Source organism: Hyperolius riggenbachi, chromosome 5 (genome assembly GCF_040937935.1).
Source record: "Hyperolius riggenbachi isolate aHypRig1 chromosome 5, aHypRig1.pri, whole genome shotgun sequence".
NCBI lineage: Eukaryota > Metazoa > Chordata > Amphibia > Anura > Hyperoliidae > Hyperolius > Hyperolius riggenbachi.
Genome location: NC_090650.1, coordinates 405,085,465 through 405,111,475, shown reverse-complemented (window position 1 = coordinate 405,111,475; position 26,011 = coordinate 405,085,465). Strand labels below are relative to the sequence as shown.

Genomic DNA, 26,011 nt, shown 5'->3' with positions numbered 1-26,011 from the left:
TTCCTATGGATAGTGGTATATAGTTTATAATGTAACAAATATTCAGATCATTTCCTCAAGATGAATAGAAAAGTAACCAATGTTTTTCGTTTTGGTTAACCCTTAAAGAGAACCCGAGGTGGATTTGAAGAATATTATCTGCATACAGAGGCTGGATCTGCCTATACAGCCCAGCCTCTGTTGCTATCCCAAACCCCCCCTAAGGTCCCCCTGCACTCTGCACTCCCTCATAAATCACAGCCACGCTGCTGACAAACAGCTTGTCAGAGCTGGCTGTGTTTATCTCTATAGTGTCAGTCTGCTGCTCTCCCCGCCTCCTGCAGAACTCCGGTCCCCGCCTGCATCCCTTCCCTCCCTGCTGATTGGAGGGAAGGGATGGGGGCAGGGACCGGAGCTCTGCAGGAGGCGGGGGAGCAGCTGAGACTGACACTACAGATGTAAACACAGCCTCACAGCACGGCTGTGATTTATGAGGGATTGCAGAGTGCAGGGGGACCTTAGTGGGGTTTAGGATAGCAACAGAGGCTGGGCTGTATAGGCAGATCCAGCCTCTGTATGCAGATAACATTCTTTAAACACACCTCAGGTCACTTTAAAATTGATCACAGATAGCATAACATGAATGTTTAAAAAAAAAAGTTGAAGTGCATATAGATAGACATACCAGCAGCTATCATGCGTTTGTGCACATTATTTTCCCTAATAATACACAATCCTGCTCATTCATTAGTCACTTGCGACTCTTTTTGAGCATTTGTCCTTTTGCAAGTCAGATGTGTAGTTCAATCACTGCTTCTTTCAATTTTTCATGTTTATGTTCATAGCTTAACATATGATGCCCTCTTTTTTCTTTTGCCCTCAAATTTTCCGAGCTACGAGGATTTCCAAGCCCCCCCCCCCCCCCCCCCCCCCAAAAAAGTCTTATCATCATATGACCAAAATATTTGAGTTTTAATAGAAGTATCAACCCTTCTAGTGAACTCTTCAGCTTTGTTCCTTATTAATACAAAATACATCATAATAAAAGCACTACTCACACCATGGTGAGCAAGTTTGTAAATACAATCATGCAAAATGCATAAAGAACTACATCATAGCCATAATGTAGATGTAGAACGCCTTCACAATACAAACCTTATGTGCCTTTTGCAAGGGCTCATCTCTCCAGAAGAAAGATGGAAGAACAATTTGCATTTTAGCTATTGTTGAGCTGCACATCAATGCAGCAAGAGGTCACCTTAAAATTCCCTATGGTGAACCAACTAAATTAGCTACTATGGCTAAGAAGCCACCCGAGGCATCAGAAATGAAATGATCCCATCAGCTGAGTTGTGAGAGAAGTAGCAGGTACCTTTGTCACACTCTACTGGACTTCATAGCCTCACGACAATTATCCAACCAGTGCATCTACTTCCCTCACTGCTCAACTGATGGGATCATTTCATTTGAATCCCCTCCGGGACTTTTTGCCATCCCTACCATTTTAGTAAACTGGTGCCTCCAGGCATTTTGAGTGACCTCTTGCTTATGTTATACTGCAGATCTGCAATTGCTGTGATATAAATTGTCCTTCTTTGTAGGCTCTGGGGAGGTGAGTGCTGCTCTGAAAAATGTGCACTGAGCTTTCTTTGTGAAGGCTTTCTATATTATGATTGACTACGCTAGAGCTATTTATGCATCTTGTGTGTTTGTATATGTGCACTGTTTCCCTGATGTGTGGGTGTTGTCTTTATTGACATATACTATTTATTTGTGATATTCAAATACACATGGGGTGGATGATAATATGCGTATGTGTTGTTGCATTGCCGGTTAGTTGGGCACAGGGTGAGCCTAATGACGGCTCACCCTGCTGCGGCTTAAAGGGACACTGTAGGGGGTTCAGGGGAAAATGAGTTGAAGTTACCCGGGGCTTCTAATGGTCCCCAGCAGACATCCTGTGCCCGCGCAGCCACTCCCCAATGCTCCGGCCCCGCCTCTGGTTCACTTCTGGAATTTCAGAGTTTAAAGTATGAAAACCACTGCGCCTGCGATGCCGTGTCCTGGCTCCCGCTGACCTCACCAGGAGTGTACGGTGCAGGCCCAGTATGGTCTGTGCCTGCACCGTGCGCTCCTGGTGACATCAGGGGAAGCAAGGACACGGCAACGCAGGCACAGTGGTTTTCAGACTTTAAACTCTGAAATTCCAGAAGTGAACCGGAGGCGGGGCTGGAGCATCAGTGAGTGGCTGCATGGGCACAGGATGCCTGCGGGGGACCATTAGAAGCCCCGGGTAACTTCAACTCATTTTCCCCCGACCCTGTACAGAATCCCTTTAAGTTCCCGAGGGCGTTAAATACTATTCCCCTTCAGGTTTGTAGCAACTCAGAGGGAGATGTAATTCCTTGTCCGGCGACCACCGGAACCCCGAATGCAGAGCAACTTGTGTAATGACAAGCAGAACATGACTGCTCTCATTGTATCACAGGAAGAAATAATCATAAACTGTTGAAGCTGTTTGCAGCTAGATTTGCTGTGTAAACTTTAGATAAGATATATAGACAAGTTACTTGATATAGTTAGTTTTTCATCTCGGATCCACTTTAATAAATGGAGCTTGCTTTAATAATGTTCAGGAGCATAAATAATTATTGACAAGTTATTTAATAAAATTTACACCATTAACTATGATGGACTCCTATTAGACTTTCTGTAACTTCATTTTTTTTCTTTTTTTCTTTTCATTATGTTTTTTTTTTTTTTTACAGTCCCCGGTCATAATTCTTGATAGGAAGCAGGAAGAGATATTTCACAGAGACGGTGATTTAGGAAACACATGCAGCAGCCAATTATCACACTCATGGTGCATTACTGATTAAAAATGTATTTAAGCAGCGAGTTGACCTTGCGTTAGATTTATCAGAGACTGTTCTTTTAATAAGCAGAAGGGCAATCATTTTAATTCATTTGTTTTTTTGCTGAGTAAGAGCTTTGGCAGGCCAGAGCTTTTGTCTTTAGTCTCCTTCACCTCGGCACTTTGCTGAATTGCGCCTTGTGCTGCATATCATTTACTAATCTGCTTATCAGTGTCAATTTCCCATTCATTTCTCAATTCTGCCCAAATCATCAGATAACATTCCCAGAATTACAATGCAAAAAAAAAAAAATCCTTTAATTACCATTTTTTGCTGGATCCGGTTTTACAGTTTTAAAGGGGATTTTAAAATGTAATTTTTAAACAATACACAAATGTGAAAATTATCATTTAATCACTCACTTCGGGACTGAAGGGTTCTGGTACCTTAAAGCGGGATTGTCACCATAAAAATAAAATTTCAACAGCACCTGGTCTGAGTGTATTAAGTGATAAAGATGCTAATCCTGCATTCAACCTGCATACCCCGAAATAGTTACTATTTTAATGAACATAGTTACTCTTGCAGGGTAGAGTACCCTCTCTAGTTACATAACAACGCACATTCCTTTAAATGCCAGCCACTGCTGTGAAGTATCGTGACCGCGATGTTAATTACATAGTAACTTTGTTAATTAACATAGTAGCGGCCGCTCTAGGGAAACATCACGATAATTCACAGCAGTGGCCGGCATTTAAAGGAATGTGCGTTGCTATGTAAGCAATGCGCATAACTAAGGAAGGCACGCTACACTGCAAGAGTGAGCGTTGTGTGCAGCCCAGGGTTTAGGTTGTGGTGCTTGTCATGGAGCTTGGGTTAAGAGCCAATGAAATTGGTTCCTGACCGGCACATGGAGCTCTGATGTCATAATGTCAGTAGAGCGAGCAGGCTGCAGTGATGAGACAATGGCGGGAAGGGCCTGTTTCCACTTGTGATGCATGCATCTCTGTGATGTGAGGATACTGAGACGAATCCCATCAGCTGTGCCATGCACGGTTATGGGATTTGCAGCCTCCAGTACCATTTCGGATGGTAATCTCAGCTCAATCCCTAGCGCAAGCCATTCGGCATTATACCCTATGGCAGAGTTTCCCCATGCGATTTGCCTGCGGGGAAACTCTGCAGATTCGGCACGGAAACCACACCAGTGGAAATGGGCCCTAAAGGCAGGAGTGACACAACCATGTGGTGTATCTGGTTTAAAACTACGTCCTGGTTGGGATAACAACTGCCAACAGGGCGTAGAGTTCAATAAGTGCTGTCCAGAATCAGTTAAAAGGATGCCACTTACTAGTTTGACTGGCAATATTAAAAAAGACTCTAATGTATTTATTTCCTAAATATTGCAGGTATATCCAATATCTATATTTATTATGTATTATATGTATTATTACCTTTAAAATAGTAGGAAGTTGAAGTGATTGTTGTGTTGTGGGTCGATATTGTTGTTGGGGGAGGATATCTGGAAGTATAGTGATGTCTTCACCAGATTTATCAGATGAGTATATATATATATTTTTTTTTTGGTACTTTTTCATTTTTCTCTCCACCTTACTATAGTAACATTTTATAAAGGTGAGAAGGTGAGGCAAGTGGAGCAAAAACTTTTTGATCTTTTTGACGTGATGGTGACTGACCACGAGGATGAATAAATAAACTGAACTGAGCTCAAGTTCTTTTCTTTCCATATATTGGTAAAATCCTCACTGATTTTGATACATGAATGGCATTTTTGTGTTTCCTCTGAAAACTGGCATATAATTGGCAGGGCATTTACATATAATGAAAATAATTCTGCCCCTCATTCTAAGTAAATATGTGATAGCAGGCAGGTCTGTTTGTTTTGGCTGTTATGTGAAAGACTGGCCATTGTGGTGTGACAATGTGAAAGACTGGCCATTATTGTGTGACAGTTCTTCAGGTTGTACTGGTCTTAAGGTAGCCATATACTGCTAGATTTCCATACAATATTGCAAACAGATCAATCCCTTTCTGATCTGAATCGATCAATACACCTCATACATGGCACACATATTTTCAATAAATTTTGCCATGAAATGTATGGAAATTCTGTTAAACTTTAGCATTGCACTGTTTGGTGAAGTACTATCCTATGGGCTGTCAATCTATTGCTGCTTTCTGACCATGTCCAGGTGACCAAAATTTACCATCTGGTGCAATCATAATTTTGATCGATTTTTGCAGCAGATTGATCTGAATAATGATTCATGTAGTTCGTTGAGATGCAGATAGCCAGCAGATTTGATCAATTTTGCTAGTATGGGCTGCATAAATGATTTATATTTACCATAGGAATGCTGGCACTAATAAAATTGATGATTTACCAAGAGAGATGTTCATTAATATTATATTTGTGTTATTATTTAGGCCTGTTACAATACCGGGCACTAGGCCTTTGCCGCTACACCCCTCACAACCCCTTCCCTTCACCACCGTAACATCACTCGCATGGTCAGCGCACATGCACACGGCTGTTATGCGTATGCACCCACTACACATACATGCCCACACAACGGCTGCAATGGGCACACATGCTGCAACGCGCACAGTTTACTAATTTCCTGCAACGTTCCTTATATAAGTAAGGAAGGGATTACATATTTTAAGTAACTATTGAAGTTGCTCTTAGAGGTGATCATACATACACTAATCGATTTTCTTATTGATTCCTTGCCGATTTGATTTATCTGCTGGGAATCGATTCCCCAAAATGTCAGATTAATCCATTCAGGTTCTGTCGTTTTCACGTGAGAAATGTTCACCTCCCATTCATTAGCCTATAACTTTATCACTACTTATCACAATGAACTGATCTAAATCTTGTTTTTTCCGCCACCAAATAGGCTTTCTTTGGGGGGTACATTTTGCTAAGAGCCACTTTACTGTAAATGCATTTTAACAGGAAGAATAAGAAAAAAATGGAAAAATTCATTATTTCTCAGTTTTCAGCCATTATAGCTTTAAAATAATACATGCCTCCATAATTAAAAATCATGTATTGTATTTGCCCATATGTCCCGGTTATTACACCATTAAAATTATGTCCCTATCACAATGTATGGCGACAATATTTTATTTGGAAATAAAGGTGCATTTTTTCCATTTTGCATCTATCACTATTTCAAGCTTAAAATAGAAAAAAAAATAGACATATTTCATCTTTACATTGATATTTAAAAAGTTTAGACCCTTAGGTAAATATTTACATGTTTTTTTTATTGTAATTTTTTTTTTATAGTAAACATTTTATTTGGGTAGTTTTGGGAGGGTGGGAGGTAAACAATACATTTATAATGTAAATGTGTGTTAATTTTCTTTTTTTTTTACATTCAGTTGTAGTATTACTTTTTGGCCACAAGATGGCGGCCATGAGTTTGTTTACATGACGTCACTCTAAGCGTAACACACGCTTAGAGTGACGCATCAGGGAGGGAACAGCCAGAAAAAGCACAGCTTCCGAGAGAAGCTGTCGCTTTTTCAGCGGGGGAGAGGAATCAGTGATCGGGCACCATAGCCCGATACATTGATTCCGTGGCTACCAAATCCGCAGCCGGGAGTGCGCGTGCATGCGCGCGATCGGCCGCGAAAGTGCGCGGTAGTTTCTACGTCCAGGAACCAAAATAGGTTAATCAATCTTTGATCCATTTTAAACAGAATCAATTGAAATAATTGATTGGACTGGATGGAAAATGGAAAACTTTGCACCGCTTTGAACAGTGCAACTCTGCAGTACAGTCTATTTTAATAGATTCCCTGTTGGAAATTTATGTGCAGTGTTTGGTAGGAATCGATACCTTGTGAATAAATTCTTTTCATAAAGGAATCAATTATTTTGGAACATTGGGTGGAAATCTATAAGTGCATGGCAAGCTTAAGACACAACGGGCCATATGCAATTCACTTTTTCTCCTGAGTTTTCTCCTAGGAGATAATTTTTCATCTTCAATTTAAAATAACTTTTTAGAACTTTGTAATAGAAAAAGTACCAAAAAGTAGGTGAAAAAGTACTATCAAAATTATTTTGAGTATTTTCTTGCTTGCTGATAGTTTAAAAGGTATTTTATTTACATGTTGTGAAAATATCACCTTGGAGAAAACTCATGTGAAAAAGTGAATTGCATATGGGCCCAACATATGGTCTTTAATAGGGATGGTGATGAAAAAAATATACACTTCACACCTCTTGGTTTAATTGGAATAAGAGGAAGAGACAATGGCCCATATGCAATTCACTTTTTCACCTGCGTTTTCTCCTAGGAGATACATTTTCATCTTCAATTTAAAATAAATTTCCAGCACTTTTCAACTAAAAAAGTACCAAAAAGCAGGCTAAAAAATACTATCAAAATTATTTTGAGTATTTTCTTGCTTGCTGGTGGCTTAAAGGGCATTTTATTGACAAGTTTAAAAATATCACCTAGGAGAAAACTCAGGAGAAAAAGTGAATTGCATATGGGCCATTTTCTTCAGCAGATAAATAAAGACCAGTAACTACTTTTAAAGGTTCATGGGCCATATGCAATTCACTTTTTCACCTGTGTTTTTCCAAGGTGATATTTTCACAATTTGTAAATAAACAATCAGCAAGGAAACAAATACACAAAATAACGTTGACAGTGATTTTTAACCTATTTTTTTATACTTTTTCCATCACAAAGTGCTCAAAAGTTATTTTAAATCGAAGATGACAAAATGCTGAAAAGTTGTTTTAAAAAGAAGTTGAAAAATTATCTCCGAGGAGAAAACTCAGGAGAAAAAGGGAATTGCATATGGCCCCCTTGGCCCATATGCAATTAAGTTTTTCACCTGACTTTTCTCCTAGGAGATAATTTTTCAACTTCTTTTTAAAACAACTTTTCAGCATTTTGTAATAGGAAAAGTACCAAAAAGTTGGTGAAAAAGTACTATCAAAATTGTTTTAAGTATTTTCTTGCTTGCTGGTGGCTTAAAAAGGATTTTATGACAAGGTGTGAAAATATCACCTAGGAGAAACTTTAGGAGAAAAATGTAATTGCATATGGCCCCTTGACTCTTCTACTCTCCCCAAAGCATAAAAAAATGAAGTACAACATTTTGGCTGGAATGAGTCTGGATCAGTCAGAAAACTGGCAAAAAGCAGATATGGATGTACTTTTATTTGGTTGAGTGGGTCACATTATTCCTTATCGTAGTTGGGTGCATATCATTGGTTTTATTTTGTTCCAAGATTCTGAACAGTCTGTGCCACATTTTCTATGCATGAATTCATAAATAAGTAGCCCGTTAAAAGCTTTTGGCAAGATCTTCAAATTTCAGTCATTTCATTTTCAATAATGTGTCTTTGCTTTTCCTTTGAGCTTTTATTTCCCAATGGTCTTGTGGCATCCAAAATAACCATTCTTACAGCTTGCTTAATGGAGATGACATTTGGACACAAATTTGATTTTTTTTTGTGTGAAGAAAGTGTATGCTTACAGAAAGCTCGGTTGGTTTTATTAAGCCTTAGAATGGACCTTTTTACACAGCTCTAATTGTCATAAATCACATCTTCATTGTATTAACCATCATAGAAATGCATAAGCATAATCGGAATTTGGGTTTTGCATTGGCAATTAATTGCTTACTACAATTACTACCTCCCCCTTCTATTTTATTATTTATGTATTTTGTTTTTATTTCAATCACACGTCTTGGACATTGCACCTTTTAACAAAGATTTAACAATACAGTAATAATTAAAGTATTTGTAGATCGCCTTCTCCTGGTGGACTCAAAGCGCTTGCAAGGCAGCCACTAGAGCGCACTCAGTACACAGCAGCAGTGTTAGGGAGTCTAGCCCTAGAAACTCCTTACTGAATAGGTGCAAGCTTACTGAACAGGCAGAACCAAGATTTGAAACCAGGTTGCCTGTGTCAGAGGCAGAGCCCTTAACCATTACTGAATTCAGCCACTGCTTATCTAAATGTAAAGACTATAATATAAAGTCATTCATTTTAAGACATTAGATAATGCAAACATAGGAGAAGACTCTTCTTTTTCAGATCATTTTTAGGCCAACTGTCCTGAGATGCATCCTTTGCATTTTAAAGGTAATCTGAAGTGAAAATAAACGTATTATATAATGAATTGCATGTGTAGTACTGCTAAGAAATAGAACATTAGTAGAAAAGGTATGAGTCTCATATTGTTTCCAGTACAGGAAGAGTTAAAAAAAACAACAAACTTCAGTTGTTATTCATGCAAAAAGAACTTTTCTGAGCTCTCTGACCAAACTTGGTCAGCTTCAGTGCTGTTTTCCTGGAGCACTTATAGATCAAAGAAACAATGAAAGGCAACTTCAGATAAAATTTTACTGCTGAGAAGTTTAAAGGGACATTAGCTCCGCTCTGTTTCCTAGTTTAAAATTAAGAGTGTAATTTGTAAACTGTAAGTATTAGAGAATGATGCAATGTTATAAAAAAAAGCTATGTAACTGTAAATAATTTTCTTTACTACTCATGTTCTATTAATTATCCATACTACACATGCAATTCATTATATCAAAGGTTTTTTTTTTTTTCACTTCAGTGTCACTTTAATGCTGGACATTGTTAAAATCATTATCAGTAATGCATATGTGCTTTTTTCTCTGCATCACAGTATACAGTATGTAATTCTGAAGAATATTCTATATTAACTATTTATATTATTCTGAGATAGATAATAAATAGTATCATCCTCTTTCAAAGTTTTCTTATTTAACTGATCATGTGCTAGAGGGGAAAGACCCAGCTCACCTGTTACTGAGATGTCTGTCTGTCTTTGTATTCAAATGTTAAAGGGGTTCTGTGGATTATTAAAACAACAAAAAACGGACACTTACCTGGGGCTTCTATTGGACTCCTGCAGCTGTCATGTCCCACGCCATCATCCTACGATCCTCCGTTCCCCGCCGCCAGTCCCGGTCCACTTAGCCGTCTGACGCAACTGCGGCTGCACGGCCGTACGCATGCTCGCTCCCGCTGCGTCTCCGGGAGCTTACTGCGCAACCACAGTATGGGAAACCCTCGTATTGCACCTGCGCAGTAAGCTCCCAGAGACGCGAGCGGGAGTGAGCATTATTCTCTAATTAGACAAATAATTGACTGGTGCCAGCAGCGGGGAATGGAGGATCGTAGGAGGACAGTGCAGGACATGGCAGCTACAGGGGGCCGATAGAAGCCCCAGGTAAATGTCAGTTTTTTTTAATCATTCACAGAATAAGCTGTTATGCTAACCACACACATTTTTTTTTCTAAATTCCATTCAACTTGATTGTTTTTGTTGAAAATGATTGAATTGCTATCAAAAGGAGCCTCCCAAAAGTGGAAATTCAATCAAAAGCATCCAAATATTTCCATCCATTTCAATTATTTCTCTGTCCAGAAATGACTGAAATGCTCTTGGTTGAGTGGAATGTTTTTTATTAATGTTTTCCCAGTTGATTATAATAAAACAATCTTATCTAGAAAATCAAATCTTTTTTATCATTGTGTGTTGGCATCATTAGGACTCATTTAGCTTCTGTGTGATGCAGTACGGTACACCACACTGGACAAATTTGTTCACCAGAAAAACGTTTCTGATGAACAATGACCAATTGCCAGTTCACGTTTACCACAAATTATTGTGTCCAAAATTTGCTTTCGCATTTTACATTAAAGTCAGTGACTGTTGACTTTAGTGGTCAATAGCAAACCCTCCACTCATAATAGAATCACTACATTTGCAGGGTATGTTAAGGAGAAGAGTGGGAAAAAGGTTTTTTTTTTCAAAAACACCTTGTAGTTTTTGAGAAAACACTTTGTACACCTTCTTTTAAAGAAATTGTGGCTGCAGAGATGCCTTGAAAATGTTTGAAGTTCGCCTGCTATTAAAGTCAATGGGGCTTACTGCGAACAATCATGTCACAAAGTTTTGCAGTAAAATTCATACACGCATTTTTGAACATAAAATCATGATGTTTGTCCATCTCTGAACACTGGACAAAGTCTGCCCTCTGAGCTGTTTTATCACACTGTGATATGTACATTTGGGTGCTTACTAAGACTACCCATTCAGAGCAAGACATTGGGTTTATACTGCACTGGATAACAATGCAGGGGGCTATTTGGCACACTTTAATGCATAGCCATTGCATACCCCTAGTGTGAGTAATCTTCACACTATTGCCTATGCATTTTTTTATCCTCAGTCAGTTTTCTCCTAGGTGATACTTTCATGCCTTGTCATAAAATGACTTCTTAATCCACCAGCAAGCAAGAAAATAAAAGAATAGTCAAAATCATTTTGATAGTACTTTTTTGCATGCCTTTGAAAAATATTTTAAAGAGAAGATGAAAAAAAATTCCAGGAGAAAACTCAAAAGAAAAAAAGTTATTTTATAACCTCCCCAAAATATATGCCCGGCATAGGCGGCACCCCCACACTCTTAGTTATCATCTGCAAATAATCCAGTCCCCCCACTTTACATCCAAAATTTGAGTGTCAAAATGATGGCTTATCTGTGATGATATTTAGTAATTGAATAAGGGCCCATGTGTGATGTGTTTCTGTGCATTTCTGCAAACTCACCTTTTTTCAAATGTATTGCATGCATTTTATCATAGGAAATCATTGCATTGCCCACACTAATGCATTTACCTTTTTGTGCTGCATTTTTAAAAGCACAAGTGTGTGTGTGTGTGCGTGGGTGCGTGTGCGTGCGTGTGCGCGTGTGCGTGTGTGTGTGTGTGTGTGTGTGTGTGTGTGCGTGCGTGTGTGTCTTAGCAATAAGTGATCTACGTCTCTCCTCTATTGCACAGATGATATTCCCAGTTACTGTTTCATATTTTGTAAGTGGCAAATTTTTTGTCCTTGATTTTTTTTTTTTTTACAATACCCAATAGTACTAAATTAAATAGGTGTTTGTAATGAGTATTAGTAAAATAAAAACACAGGGTGAGGATAATTGTGAACAGGAAAAAGACAATTAAGACTAATAATAAACTTTAATAACAGTTAATGTAGATGGAATTAGCACGATTATGCACCCCTAAACATTACGAATCTAGTGACATTTAACAGCAGAAATAAATACAGACAACTACACTATTTGGCATAATAGGTAAAAGAAGCATAATTACAGTCCCAGATTTTTTTTCTTTGCATCATTAGGCAAACTTTTTTTAAAAATCCAACTTTAGGAAACACAACTACCCCCAAAAAAGACTTGTGATAGGACCTGTCAAAATGATATTATGCATCCTTCTACCCCAGAGGACTCTGGGAGGCTAGTTAATATTCCTGCCCACAGAGGACAATAAAAACATCCCACAGTGATTCACCTTGGCAGCAGTAAAGATGCAGCATCTCTGATAAATTTAACATTATAAATCAGGGTGGGTTAAGATTTTACGATGGACTACCATTGATTAAATCATTTGTAGATGAATATTGTAAAAATAAGCACACTATGAAAAGCCTCGGCTACAACTTAATTACAATGATGTGACTGTTTTCTCACTGAAGAGATTCTTGAACAACAATTTGCCAGTAAGTTTGAGGGGATGAAAGTATAATCTTGGTGTACTACGATCATGAATAATTGATAGAAAAGGAGTGACATGACAACAAATTATTGGTATCCATTAAAGGACCACTATCCCCCAAAATGTAAACACTTAAAATGCATACATATAAATTGTACATTTCTCCCAGAGTAAAATACATAATATTTTATTTTTCCTATGGTGCTGTCACTTACAGTAAGTAGTAAAATGCTGACAAATCTGACAGATTTTGGACTAGTTTATCTCATAGGGGGTTCTAAGCATTACTTTTATTCTTTTCAAAAGCTTGCCATGAAAATGCAGGCCAGCCTCACTATTCTGGCAGTTAGGCTAAGCAAGGGTCATTCAGTAAGTGCATGTTTTAAATAAAGAAATACCCGAGAATCCCCCCTGAGAAGATGGACTAGTTATTTCACAACCTTTCAGATTTTTACTACCTACTGTAACTGACACCAACATCTGAAAGAAAAATATATAGTGCATCTTATTTAGGGAGTGCAATCCATTTTATATGTATGTGCTTTGTTTTTTGCAATAGTTGTCCTGTAGGTATGTATTTTGTTACAGCAGTGGCCTTCTACTGTGATAGTCAGGTCTGACCAATGTGGACATTTTGTGCCTGTGCAGAACTTTTAGATCCTGTGAGTACATTAAAAATAACTGCTTGAGAACCAAATAAATACAGTAATGCTCTTCACCAGATATTTCTGTTGATTTAACCTAATAGCAGCCCTGCACGCATTATCTTGAGACAGATAATGCATGCCAGGACATCTTCAAACAGCCTATGCCATTTAACTTCCTAATGCAGCAGTGCAAAGCGGTGCAGGGAGCTTCTATATATATTTACCTATTCCGGGCAGCTGGATCAGCTTCTCTTCTTCATCCATTGGCTGTGCTGTACTTCTGGAATCCTTTTCGGATTTCCATTCATGGTATGACATGCGATCGTAACCTAGGGGGTGGTGTCACCGGTGCAGCACCACCCGGAGGGGGAAGAGGGGTGATAGAAGAGACTCTTCCATCACCCCTCTTCCTACACAGAGTGGTGCTACACAGCTGACTCCATCCCTTGGGTTACGATCACATGTCATATCATGTGAGTGGAACTCCAAAAAGATGGAAGAAGTGCCGTCAGCGGAGGAGAGGAAATGCCTCTCCAGCCTATAGCAGGTAAATATGAAAGGCACACTCCCCAAGCTGATAATGGGTTAAAACATGTGAGAGTTTTAATACTCCAACAAACTGAGTTGGGACATGTTTAGTGAGGGCTGGTGCACACCAGAGCAATTCTGGAGCGTTTTTTTCAACGCTTGCAGGGGGAAACCGCTTGGCTAATGAAAGTGAATGGGATGGTGCACACCAGAGCGGTTAGTTTTTTTCCACAAACACAAACTCGGGGGCTGCAACATTTTTTTTTAGATTTCTGAGGTGTTTCTGCCTCAATGTTAAAGTATAGGTAAGTGGAAAACAGCTCTGAAAAACGCTAGATCAGAGCGGTTTTCCAGGCGTTTTTGTTACAGAAGCTGTTCAGTAACAGCTTTACTGTAACAATATTTGTAATCTGCTACACAAAAAATGCTCCAAAAAATACTAGGCATATTTAGAAAACCTCTCTAAACATGCCTAGAATCACTCTGAAAATCTGCTTCAAAAACCTCTAGCGTTTTGCAGATCTGCTGTTGGTTTTTGGTGCGCACTGGCCCATAGATAGATAGACTGGCAGACAGACAGACAGACAGACAGACAGACAGACAGACAGACAGACAGACAGACAGACAGATAGATAGATAGATAGATAGATAGATAGATAGATAGATAGATAGATAGAATATTAATAATTTGCCTCCTTGCTACAGTGCCTTTAAGATATTAGATCAGATGTCAACAGAGATTTGATTTAATATCTCCCCTGACCAGTACTTGTTGTCCCAAAGAATACACACTAAAGACCGATGTTCAGTTAACAAAATCATCATAAATAAAATGATGCACGCTAATTTGGGTGGCATAATGGAAAAAACAAAGGTTAAGGGAGCATTTTATAGTGGCCATAGCATATCCTCAAATTTACTGATATTCTACAACCTAATCAATCTAGTGAACAATATTTCACATGACCTAAACCAACTCTTACATATAAATACTGATTAATAATTAATAATAATACTCTTACACAGAACTCTCCCCAGGTGGGTAACTAATATCCCTCCCCCGAGCAACTAATAACCCTCCCACAACTAATACCCCCCCCCCGGGCAACGAATATCCCTCCCCCCGACCAACTAATAACCCCCACAACTAATACACCCATTCGGATAACTAATATTCCTCCCCGAGCAGTTAATAACCCTCCAACAACTAATAACCCCACCCGGGCAACTAATATCTCTCCCCCCGAGCAACTAATAACCCTCCCACATCCGTGACAAAAAATGGTCACTCGCTATTTGGGGCGGCTCACTATCGGTAGCCACAGTGGCTACTAATAGTGGACACTTCGCTATTCAGTGCGCACCCATTTTAGGTCGTGCTACAATTAGCTACTTCAATCCAAGGGACCTGATGCCTTCATAGGTGTTTTTTTACCAGATCTGATTGTTGTTTTTTTTTTAGGCTATGTCTAATGTATCAAAAATGTACAGATTAATGTATAGCCACCTTTAGCCCTTGCCATAGAGCTCTGCATATTTCATATCTAACTATTCCCGCACAAGAACTAAATGTACTGCACTGGTAGAAAGTGGTTCTCAAAAAATCTGTTGATTGACAGCCCACATGAAAGATCAAAAGCTCTTCTCAGCAGTCCAACTTCTGCTGCAAACCAAGTCCTTAAAATAGTAATAGCCAGGTGGAACTAAGTCCCCGGCATTTTGGAGTCTAGTGCATGACTTTTCTTTTTCCATAACTCCTATATATTTGTATAGAGATCATTCAAATCTTATTGCTATGTTAACATTAGAAAGTATGCATATATATAACCATCTCATTCCTCTTGAAACTCGATTGTTTTGCCTTATTCATGTTCTTATTTTGCTTTGTTTTTCTAACTAGTGAAAAAGTCCATAGATTATAAATCTAGAGGATTTAAATTGTATCCAGGCAAAGACCTCAGCAGCAAGTTTTCTATCTGTGAGTGTCACCATTTCATTTCTCTTTCAGTGCAACAATGACCTCTGGTGTCTGTGCTTGTATTTTTTTTTAAACTGAGCTAAATACAGATGATAATGACAATATATATTTATCCATGTGAAATGTTAGACTGCATGCACCTGTGTGTAATGTAGCAAGAAGTCGAATGTCAAAGGTACATAAAACATTCAAAATAATGGAGTTTGCATATCAATTTGTTGATGTCTTCTTTGCCTTTCAACATAAGTAGGTAATGAATCTCTGATAGGTTTTACAAAACCATTTGTGATATTATCATTATGTGGATATTTTATGTAAAATGTAAGCTTGGTGTGGAGTAAACCAGTCTTCATTGGCATAATATTGAGGATGTCACACTATTCTATGCTAGGCCATATTTGTACAGGAAAAAGGTGCTTTTTATTCACTGGCACAATCAGGCCTGGATTTACCTTACAGGAGCCTATAGGCACAGACGTTATGGGACTTTAGATTATGCCATCCATGAATTTACAAACCCCATCCAAACTGCTCCGCAAGTGTGCTGGCTGTCCCAGCTGTCACATCTCCCTTACTTCCCTTGTCTGTCATAGGTAGCTACAGATGCCTCTTAATATTAGGTAGCCAGAAGTACCCTCAATATTAAGAAGCTAGAGGGGCCATCAAGTATTAGGTATCTAGAAGTACCCTCAGTATTAAATAGCTAGAAGTACCCTTGGCCTTGACTGAAGGGAGGTCTCGTCAGTGAAATGCAGAAAGCAGGGTGAGCAACCTCTCATTTACACTCTCATTAGGACTCTGCATAGGGAATTAGGTGCTCGGGGAGGGGAGCGAGCTGCCTTTCCATCATCAGGCGCCTGTAGGCACGTGTCTACAGTGCCTTATGGTACATCTGGCCCTGGGCACAATACTAAGGCGCTGCGCTGCACAAGCACAACTTCTGAGCTGCTCCTTTTTGTATTTTGCCTAAGGAAACGGGCTTGAGACCCGCAAAACGCGTTGCAATTGTTGTTTCTGGAGTACAGATTAAATTTTGTCTATACCTACTACAGTGGTTGTGTTTTTTGGCTTCTGGGGAGGTAAGTCCACCCTTACCCTCCTGATTTTATTGTTTTTAAATCGGTTCTATTTTATTCTGTTGGCACCTCTGTAATTTTACAATACTAAGGATGTTGCTCCATTCTATGCTTGGCCATTTCCATACAGTAGGGCTAGGTCCACAGTGGTCAGTGGCACATGTTCTTATGAGTGTGAACTGCAATGGAGACCAGACATAGACTAAAATACAAATCATGCGTGCAGGGAGTTAGGATAATGCGATCAGTTCCATAGAATTGTGTAAGCAGTGAGTTGACATGCAGAATTATTCTGCAACTCAATTGAGCACTGTGAATTAGCCCTAAGTGGTTTTTTTATTATTATTTTTTAATTATTTTAGGTTTTAGGAGCTATTAATTGTTCAATTTCAGTATCATCTATAATCATTACTTCTGTGCTAGATTTGGGGTACCTTTAAACCTATAAAATATATTTCTACATAGAGCAACTGTAAAACTTTAAACAAAAAGAGGGACACCGAGAGCCCAATATAGGGTAGTATGCACTGGTAAATGAAGGTGTGGGTAAAGAGTATGTGCATTATACTAACAGTACTTCCCAATAGGACTCAACCCCTCATGGATGCTTTAGCGATCTGTTTATTGCATTTAAAAAGCAGTGGTACAAGAGCACAACAACAGCATGACGTTTCGGGCAAAGGCCCTTTATCAAATGCTGAAGTTCACATTTTTCCTTCACACATATATAGCAGCATAACAACATGCCCCCCTCCTAGGGGGCGGGCACAATACTTAAAGTTACATAACCCTTACATAGGGGAAAGAGCAGAAACATGGATCATAGGAAGCATCTAAGGCTATAATCTTCATTTAATCCCCCAGGGGATTGTGTACCCAGCATGTCCATCCAGCAGGCCTCTCGCCGCGTACCTCTGGACCACCTGGTGCGGGCAGATGTTGGCCGCACGAGGGGTAAAACGCAGATGTTTTTAGGTCCGAGAAAAATAGGGACATTTCCGTGTCTCAAGTGTCAACACTGCAATAATATCATTAAGGGCCCAGAGGTACGCCATCCCAGCTCAGGGGTGTCCATTCCCCTTAAACATTTTGCCACATGTGAGACCAAGGGGGTTATTTATCTCATTAAATGTCCCTGTGGCCTGGCCTATGTGGGCCAGACCACGCGTGACATAAGAACAAGGCTCAATGAGCATAAAAGCACCATACAAAACCCAATAAAAGAGAAGAAGGATGACACACAGACTAAAAGGGAGTCCCCTTTGGCACGTCACTATATTGAGTTTAGGCATAGAGTGACACAGATGAGGTGGCAGGTGCTGGAGGTGGTACAGTTCCAGGAAGGAAGGGATCAGAGGAATACCCTTCTGCGGCGAGAGGCCTGCTGGATGGACATGCTGGGTACACAATCCCCTGGGGGATTAAATGAAGATTATAGCCTTAGATGCTTCCTATGATCCATGTTTCTGCTCTTTCCCCTATGTAAGGGTTATGTAACTTTAAGTATTGTGCCCGCCCCCTAGGAGGGGGGCGTGTTGTTATGCTGCTATATATGTGTGAAGGAAAGATGTGAACTTCAGCATTTGATAAAGGGCCTTTGCCCGAAACGTCATGCTGTTGTTGTGCTCTTGTACCACTGCTTTTTAAATGCAATAAACAGATCGCTAAAGCATCCATGAGGGGTTGAGTCCTATTGGGAAGTACTTGTATGCATTGGATCCACAAGGAGGAGTGATGGACCTCTAGGCCTAACGGGACTCCCCAGTATACATTATCTCTCATCCCAGAGGCGGGCAGACACACTTTGGATTGCCATTATACTAACAGGTCAGGGTTACCGCATAGGCAACCACTGTAAAGGCAGGTGGGGAGATTAGACCTGTCCACACTCAGGATTAAGAAGTCGCTCTCTGTAGATCAAGGAAAAAAGGGGCGGCATCCCTCCACCAAGGGTGGATATGTATAATGTAGTATGAATACAGAGGCGCCAGAAGAATGAAAAGATCTAAAACAAATGAGGAGGTAGCGGTGGACTTACCTCCTCTGGGCAGACACAAGACAATGCCAATCAATTTTCAGCAAAACAATTTATTTACATACTTCAGTAAAATACAACACGTTTTGCGGGAGTGACCCACTTCCTCAGGCAATAAGATGGAGCATATACAAAAACAGGTTTGGTATTATGCCAAGCGCCTCTGTTGTTCACATAGTACCAGACCTGTTTTTGTATATGCTCCATCTTATTGCCTGAGGAAGCAGGTCACTCACGCTAAATGCGTTGTACTTTACTGGAGTATGTGAATGAATTGTTTTGCTGAAAATTGATCGGCATTTTCTTGTGTCTGCCTGGAGGAGGTAGGACCATCACTACCTCCTCATTTTTAAAAGTTTTAGATCTTTTTATCCTTCTGTATCCATACTACGTTAAACTGTAAACATTTATTCTGTTCTTTAAGGACAGACGAGGTGACCGAGTGTCAAAAAAGTAAATACCTCTTGTTGCTCATAATGTCTATGGGATGCGGTCTGTGTCCTTGTTCTGTCCCTCACTGCTTCAAATTTCCCTCCAAAAAGTCAGGAGAAACCCCTGCTGGGTCAGCATAGCTGACCTGGAAACAGAATCCCACCATAGCTCCCGAGCCTGCTTAGTTCACTTTACTGTGAAGTGTATACACTACAAAATCATTTTAGTCAAATACCTTTAGATCTTAAAGATATTGAAATCGATTTCTGTAATAAATGAAAGCAGTTTTTACAGTGTTAGTCCTGCTAGAGATTCAAGAAACCTCTTTTTAAGTACTCATCTGCAAATGGCATAATGAAAAAATAACATGACTTGTTGAACTATGTAGTGCATTTTTCCAATTTCAAAATCTTGAAATGATTAAGGGCTGCAGATGAGTAGAAAAAAGGCCGTAATTCACAAAAAAGAAACAACTGCACTTGCCTCTTGGATGATGCTTAAAGTGATATAAAACTCCATATTAACTGAAAAAAATCCAGTAAGAAAGTACTTATTTAGCTTTTATAGAGAAATGGGATATGCAAAAAAAAAAATTTCTGCCGCTGTACAGTGCTATATAAAGGTATCCTTTTATTTAGTATATATGTTATTGCAATTAATATTGGAATATTGCCATGTGATTATAATGTACTTTTAGGTCCACAGTGGTCAGTGGCACATGTTCTCATAAGTGTGAACTGCAATGGAGACCAGACATAGACTAAAATACAAATCATGCGTGCAGCGAGTTAGTATAACGCGATCAGTTACATAGAATTGTATAAGCAGTGAGTTGACATGCATAATTATTCTGAAACTCAATTGAGCACTGTGAATTAGCCCTAAGTGTTTTTTTATTATTATTTTTTAATTTTTTTAGGTTTTAGGAGCTATTAATTGTTCAATTTCAGTATCATCTATAATCATTACTTCTGTGTTAGATTTGGGGTACCTTTAAACCTATAACATATATTTCTAAATAGAGCAACTGTAAAACTTTAAACAAAAAGAGGGACACCGAGAGCCCAATATAGGGTAGTATGCACTGATAAATGAAGGTGTGGGTAAAGAGTATGTGCATTATACTAACAGGTTACGGTTACCGCATAGGCCACCACTGTAAAGGCAGGTGGGGAGATTAGACCTGTCCCCACTCAGGATTAAGAAGTCGCTCTCTGTAGATCAAGGAAAAAAGGGGTAACACCCCTCCACCAAGGGTGGATATGTATAATGTAGTATGGATACAGAGGCACCAGAAGAATGAAAAGATCTAAAACAAATGAGGAGGTAGCGGTGAACTTACCTCCTCTGGGCAGACACAAGACAATGCCAATCAATTTTTAGCAAAACAATTTATTTACATACTCCAGTAAAATACAACACGTTTTGCGGGAATGACCCACTTCCTCAGGCAATAAGATGGAGCATATACAAAAACAGGTCTGATTTAACTAACAGAGAAAAAATAATAATTCAAACTGCTTGTTGTGCCGTGTGGACCAACTGAATCACTGGATTGGCTGGACAGAAACTAATATCTCTTGAAAAAAAAATCATAAGAAGAACTGCTTATTAATCATGTATTCATGAACTGTTTGCTTGAAATTCAACTTTAAACAGATCCGTTCTTTAGGCCAATATCACGTTGAGCCTAATAAAGTTGAAGTAAGCATAACTAATAAGAAATAATGTAATACATCCATTAGATCTTGAGTTTGGTTAAAAAAAGCTGCCAAACTCGAAGAAGTTAGATGCAAATTAAACCCTTGACATTAAGCGGAATAGAGCTTATTAACTCCTAACGAATAAAAGTTTTGTGGCATGAGGAGCAGAATGGCTCTCAGAGAAGAAGAATGAGGCTGGAGGAAATTGAGTTATTGAATAATGGAAAAGGAAAACATTATAAAAGCTTCACTGCGGATATCTTGAAAGAGGTAACCAGTAATTAGATCAGGAAGTTACTTATGAAAGATGGAACTGTTTAGAGAGTTTATGACGTGCCTAAATAAGTTGTGAGTCAGGAGGACAAGAGAATGATTGGTGCGGCTCAGATGTCGGAGCATATTGCTCTTGTGAGCTTAAACACGGAGTAATTCTGTTTAATGCCTAAAGCAAAACAAGCATTGCAATGAAACCGTTTATCGACAACTGCTCAAGGAAATTTCCATCATTAAATCATCACGTCTGTGTACAACAAATATGGTGGCATTGTGGGTATCATGAAATGGGAATGCATTCCAAATTAGCAAAAGGTAGAGTTAAATTATATTTTTTATTGCTAACGGAATAGATTACAATGTTATGTTACCCGACAACTCATATCTCTTTGTCTGGGAGTTGTAATACAGAAAGTGACACTTTTCATACTTTATAGACACTTAGGGAAGAAAATATCACTTTGGGATTTACATGTAAAACAAATTCTGCATTCATATTAGTTAGCTTCTCAAGTCCCAGGCCTCTCTGCAAAGGTATGTACTCCTGCTAGATTTTAGCGACCTCTTGTGATCATCTTAGATGACAATCTATCGTAAGGAAATGGGTGCCTTGATGTCAGCAGCCTCATCTTCAGTGATCTTCTGAGATGGGGAGCTCTACTGTAGCTTCACCTGCAGTTCGCAGTAGGACAACTCCTGCTCTCTATTGCCACTTCATAGTGTAGAACAGGCAGTGAAGACCATTGTATGTTCTTGAATGTTCCCCATCCCCCCAACTGTAATACCTGCTCATATATCATCCACAACCACTAACACTTGGAAGGGGCAGTAAACAAACAAGTTAGGACTTTGTTTACATCCAGCGCTAGTCAACCTAGCCACTATAGACTGGCTCTACTATTAAATGATTGTAGAGGTTACCTACTTTCATCATAATTTGGCACTTGGCAGCTGGTGGTAGAATTGAAAAATCCTGGATTTTCAAATGAGTTGTCCCAATGTGCCTGCAAGTGCAGACAAGGTGGAAGTAGGTATAGGAGATATAGGGAGGCACTCAGGATGACAAGCAGGCATTTTGAATAGCTGAATTTTAGTAGTCTTTTATAATAAAACTCCTGTGTACCTGCGTCACACTGTCCCTGTGTAGCTTGGTCCGTGCTTTTAGCTACTCCGCATGTGTGCAGCACGGACCCAGCTACACAGAGACAGGAGGACGAGGCAAGGGAGCTGGGCGGGCGTGTGAGCGGGCAGCCAGGTGTGCGGCGGGTGCGCAGGCTCAGTAACATGCGGTGGGCAGCGGCGAGAAACAGACCCTAGAGCTCGTTTTGAAACGGGTTTGGGTCTACAAGTACATTTATATTCTAAAGGGTATAAATCCGTATTTTCATTGAGCCTCCACCTTCTACTTTTTGTTTGTTGGATTGAAAGCTTGTGGATTGCTCTTAATAGTAAATCCTGCTACAGTGTTTACAGTAAATATACCAAATTAACCAGCTGACCAACTGTTTGTTTTTCTTGGTAGAGACCCCGGCAAACAGTAGAAAGATCATTAGTATTGTCACTTGTCACATGAAACAATAATGAACAATTTTTTCGGGCACCAAAACTCTAAAGAAAATAAAAATGTGGATACTAAATACAAACAAAAGCCCTTTAAAGAGAACCCGAGGTGGGTTTGAAGAATATTATCTGCATACAGAGGCTGGATCTGCCTATACAGACCAGCCTCTGTTGCTATCCCAAACCCCCCTAAGGTCCCCCTGCACTCTGCAATCCCTCATAAATCACAGCCACGCTGCTGACAAACAGCTTGTCAGAGCTGGCTGTGTTTATCTCTATAGTGTCAGTCTGCTGCTCTCCCCGCCTCCTGCAGAACTCCAGTCCCCGCCTGCATCCCTTTCCTCCCTGCTGATTGGAGGGAAGGGACGGGGGCAGGGACCGGAGCTATGCAGGAGGCGGAGGAGCAGCTGAGACTGACACTACAGATGTAAACACAGCCTCAGAGCACGGCTGTGATTTATGAGGGATTGCAGAGTGCAGGGGGACCTTAGTGGGGTTTGGGATAGCAACAGAGGCTGGGCTGTATAGGCAGATCCAGCCTCTGTATGCAGATAACATTCTTTAAACACACCTCGGGTTCTCTTTAAAACTAACCATGGATCTTCAAGCTTCAGATCACAGGACACTTGGATAAAGCTTATAAAAGGAACCCGAGGTGAGAGACATAAGGCTGCCATGTTTATTTACTTTTAAACAATCCCAGTTGCCTGGCAGCCCTATCTTTCTGGCATCAGTAGTGTCTGATTTATACCTGAGACAAGCATACAGCCAGCCTTGTCATTTTTTTGTCAGAAACATCTGATTTGCATGCTTAATCAGGGTCTATGGCTGAAGTTTTAGATGTCGTGAATCAGACAGCAGGACAGCCTGGCAATGGGCATTGTCTAAAATGAAACACATATGTCAGCCTCCATATGCCTCTCACCTGAGTTTCCTTTAACTCTAATTTAGGTCATATTGGACCACACAGTAACTTGCTGAAAGCTTAAAGCGGAATGAAACCCAGCAATTCTTCTTTGCTCCAAAACATTATTTACAGCATAGTATAAACTACCAGCATTTTTTTTTTACTAGAACAGCATTCAAAAGGTTAAACACAGGACAGAAAAGCTCAATGCAGGGAAAGCTGGTCGCATCCAAACTGGAGATAATGTTATCTTGTGTTTAATCGTATCAAGTGAGGAATGTAAATAAACACTTCTCTGACACTGCAGACTCTCCTGAACACAGACAGTCGGAAAGCATTTCTGCTTATATTTCAAGATGAAAAAAACAAAACGTTATGAATAAAATGCAAAGTCAGCTCTCAGGCAGTGTTGGGCGAACACCTGGATGTTCGGGTTCAGGAAAGTTCGCCGAACATGGCCGCGATGTTCGGCATGTTCGGGCCGAACCCCGAACTCCCCGAACATCCCGCTTTTGGGGGCCCTATGGGGTCGCAGGCATAAGGGGGGAGCATGCCTCGATCGCGCGCGGGGGGGGGGGGGGTCGGAAATTCCCCCCACCCCCTCCGCTAGCGCTCCCCCCTCTGCCCGCTTCCCCATACAAAAGTTTAAGGAAGTAAAACAGTACCGGTGGTAGTGGCCTAGTGGGTGGCTGGCAGTGGGCGGCACTGTGAAGTGAGTGACTGAGGAGGAGGAGTCCGAAGAGTGACGCGTTGAGGGAGGCCGGGCAGCGGGCGGTTCAGCAGTAGTACCGTACTACTGCTGAACCGCCCGCTGCCCGGCCTCCCTCAACGCGTCACTCTCCGGACTCCTCCTCCTCAGTCACTCACTTCACAGTGCCGCCCACTGCCAGCCACCCACTACCACCGGTACTGTTTTACTTCCTTAAACTTTTGTATGGGGAAGCGGGCAGAGGGGGGAGCGCTAGCGGAGGGGGTGGGGGGAATTTCCGACCCCCCCCCCGCGATCGGGGCATGCTCCCCCCTTATGCCTGCGACCCCAAAGGGGGGCAGTATTCGGCCGAACAGGGCCCTGTTCGGCCGAACAGGGGCCCTGTTCGGCCCTGTTCGGCTGGCCATTCAGCAGTTCGGGCGAACCCCGAACAGTTTGGCCGAACACCACCAGGTGTTCGGCCGAACTCGAACATCACCCGAACAGGGTGATGTTCTGCAGAACCCGAACAGTGGCGAACACTGTTCGCCCAACACTACTCTCAGGGCAAAAAAAATGTATTTTGGAAACTTGTAATCTCTAAATGAATAATAATACTTATGCACAAAAGCAAATATGATAACCGTATGGCATATAAAAAGTAGGAAAACATGTTTTTATTGAATATTATGTCAGGGTTTTTTACCGCTTTAAAGCCCTACTAAAGTGTCATCACCACAGAAAATGGTCCTATACAAATCATCGATACTAATAAAAATCATGCAGCTGCTCTAGCTCTCAGTAGATCAATATTAGCCTGCAATTCCCCAACCCTAATTGCACTTTTCTATAGTGTAGTGGGGTGAGAAGGCTCCTCACTCTCAAGCACCTGTTTTTACCTTCAAGGATAATTCCAAGCTTTCTGTGTGCTTTTTTCCCACTTAGAGCTTTAATGAACTTACAGTTATTTCCAGCTGTTATATGTAGTGCACGCAGCAAAAACTGGAGGCTTGGAGCACAGGTGTATGCAGTCACGTGACTGCAGCCTCCCATCTATTCATTCGGTAACGTTTCTTTATCCCTCTCTAAGATTCAGTATGAACCACCAGGTGAGAGTTTTCAACTCTTGACATTTTATAACATTTAATAATAAATAACTCCAGGGCAGGTCACCTCCTTTACTGGCCTGTTGGTTATTAATCACCACTGTAGCAGGGAAAGTCACTGATTAGCAACTGCCACTGTGCCCGCAGCAGTAACAGCCACTGATTAGCAACTGCCATTATGCCAGCAGCAGTAACAAACACTGATTAGCAGCTGCCACTGTGCCAGCAGCAGTAACAGCCACTGAGTAGCAGCTGCCACATTGCCAGCAGCAGTAACAGCCACTGATTAGCAACCACCAGTATGCCTGCAGCAGTAACAGACACTGATTAGCAGCTGCCACATTGCCAGCAGCAGTAACAGCCACTGATTAGCAGCCACCATTGTGCCAGCAGCAGTAACAGCCACTGATTAGCCGCTGCCACTGTGCCAGCAGTAGTAACAGCCACTGATTAGCAGCTGCCCTTATGCCAGCAGCAGTAACAGTCACTGATTAGCAGCTGCCACATTGCCAGCAGCAGTAATAGCCACTGATTAACAACCACCATTATGCCAGCAGCAGTAACAGCCACTGATTAGCAACTGCCATTGTACCAGCAGCAGTAAGAGCCACTGATTAACAGCTGCCACATTGCCAG

General features: G+C 40.6%; 1 protein-coding gene across 1 annotated transcript in view; it reads left to right on the top strand.

Annotated features, from left to right (window-relative positions):
- CSMD3 (CUB and Sushi multiple domains 3) overlaps nt 1–26,011 on the top strand; it is a 1,539,978-nt gene that overhangs the window by 678,559 nt on the left and 835,408 nt on the right. Inside the window, exon 9 of the mRNA XM_068237930.1 lies at nt 15,518–15,595. Within this exon, the coding sequence (XP_068094031.1) occupies nt 15,518–15,595 (78 nt within the window). The remainder of the gene's footprint in view (nt 1–15,517; nt 15,596–26,011) is intronic.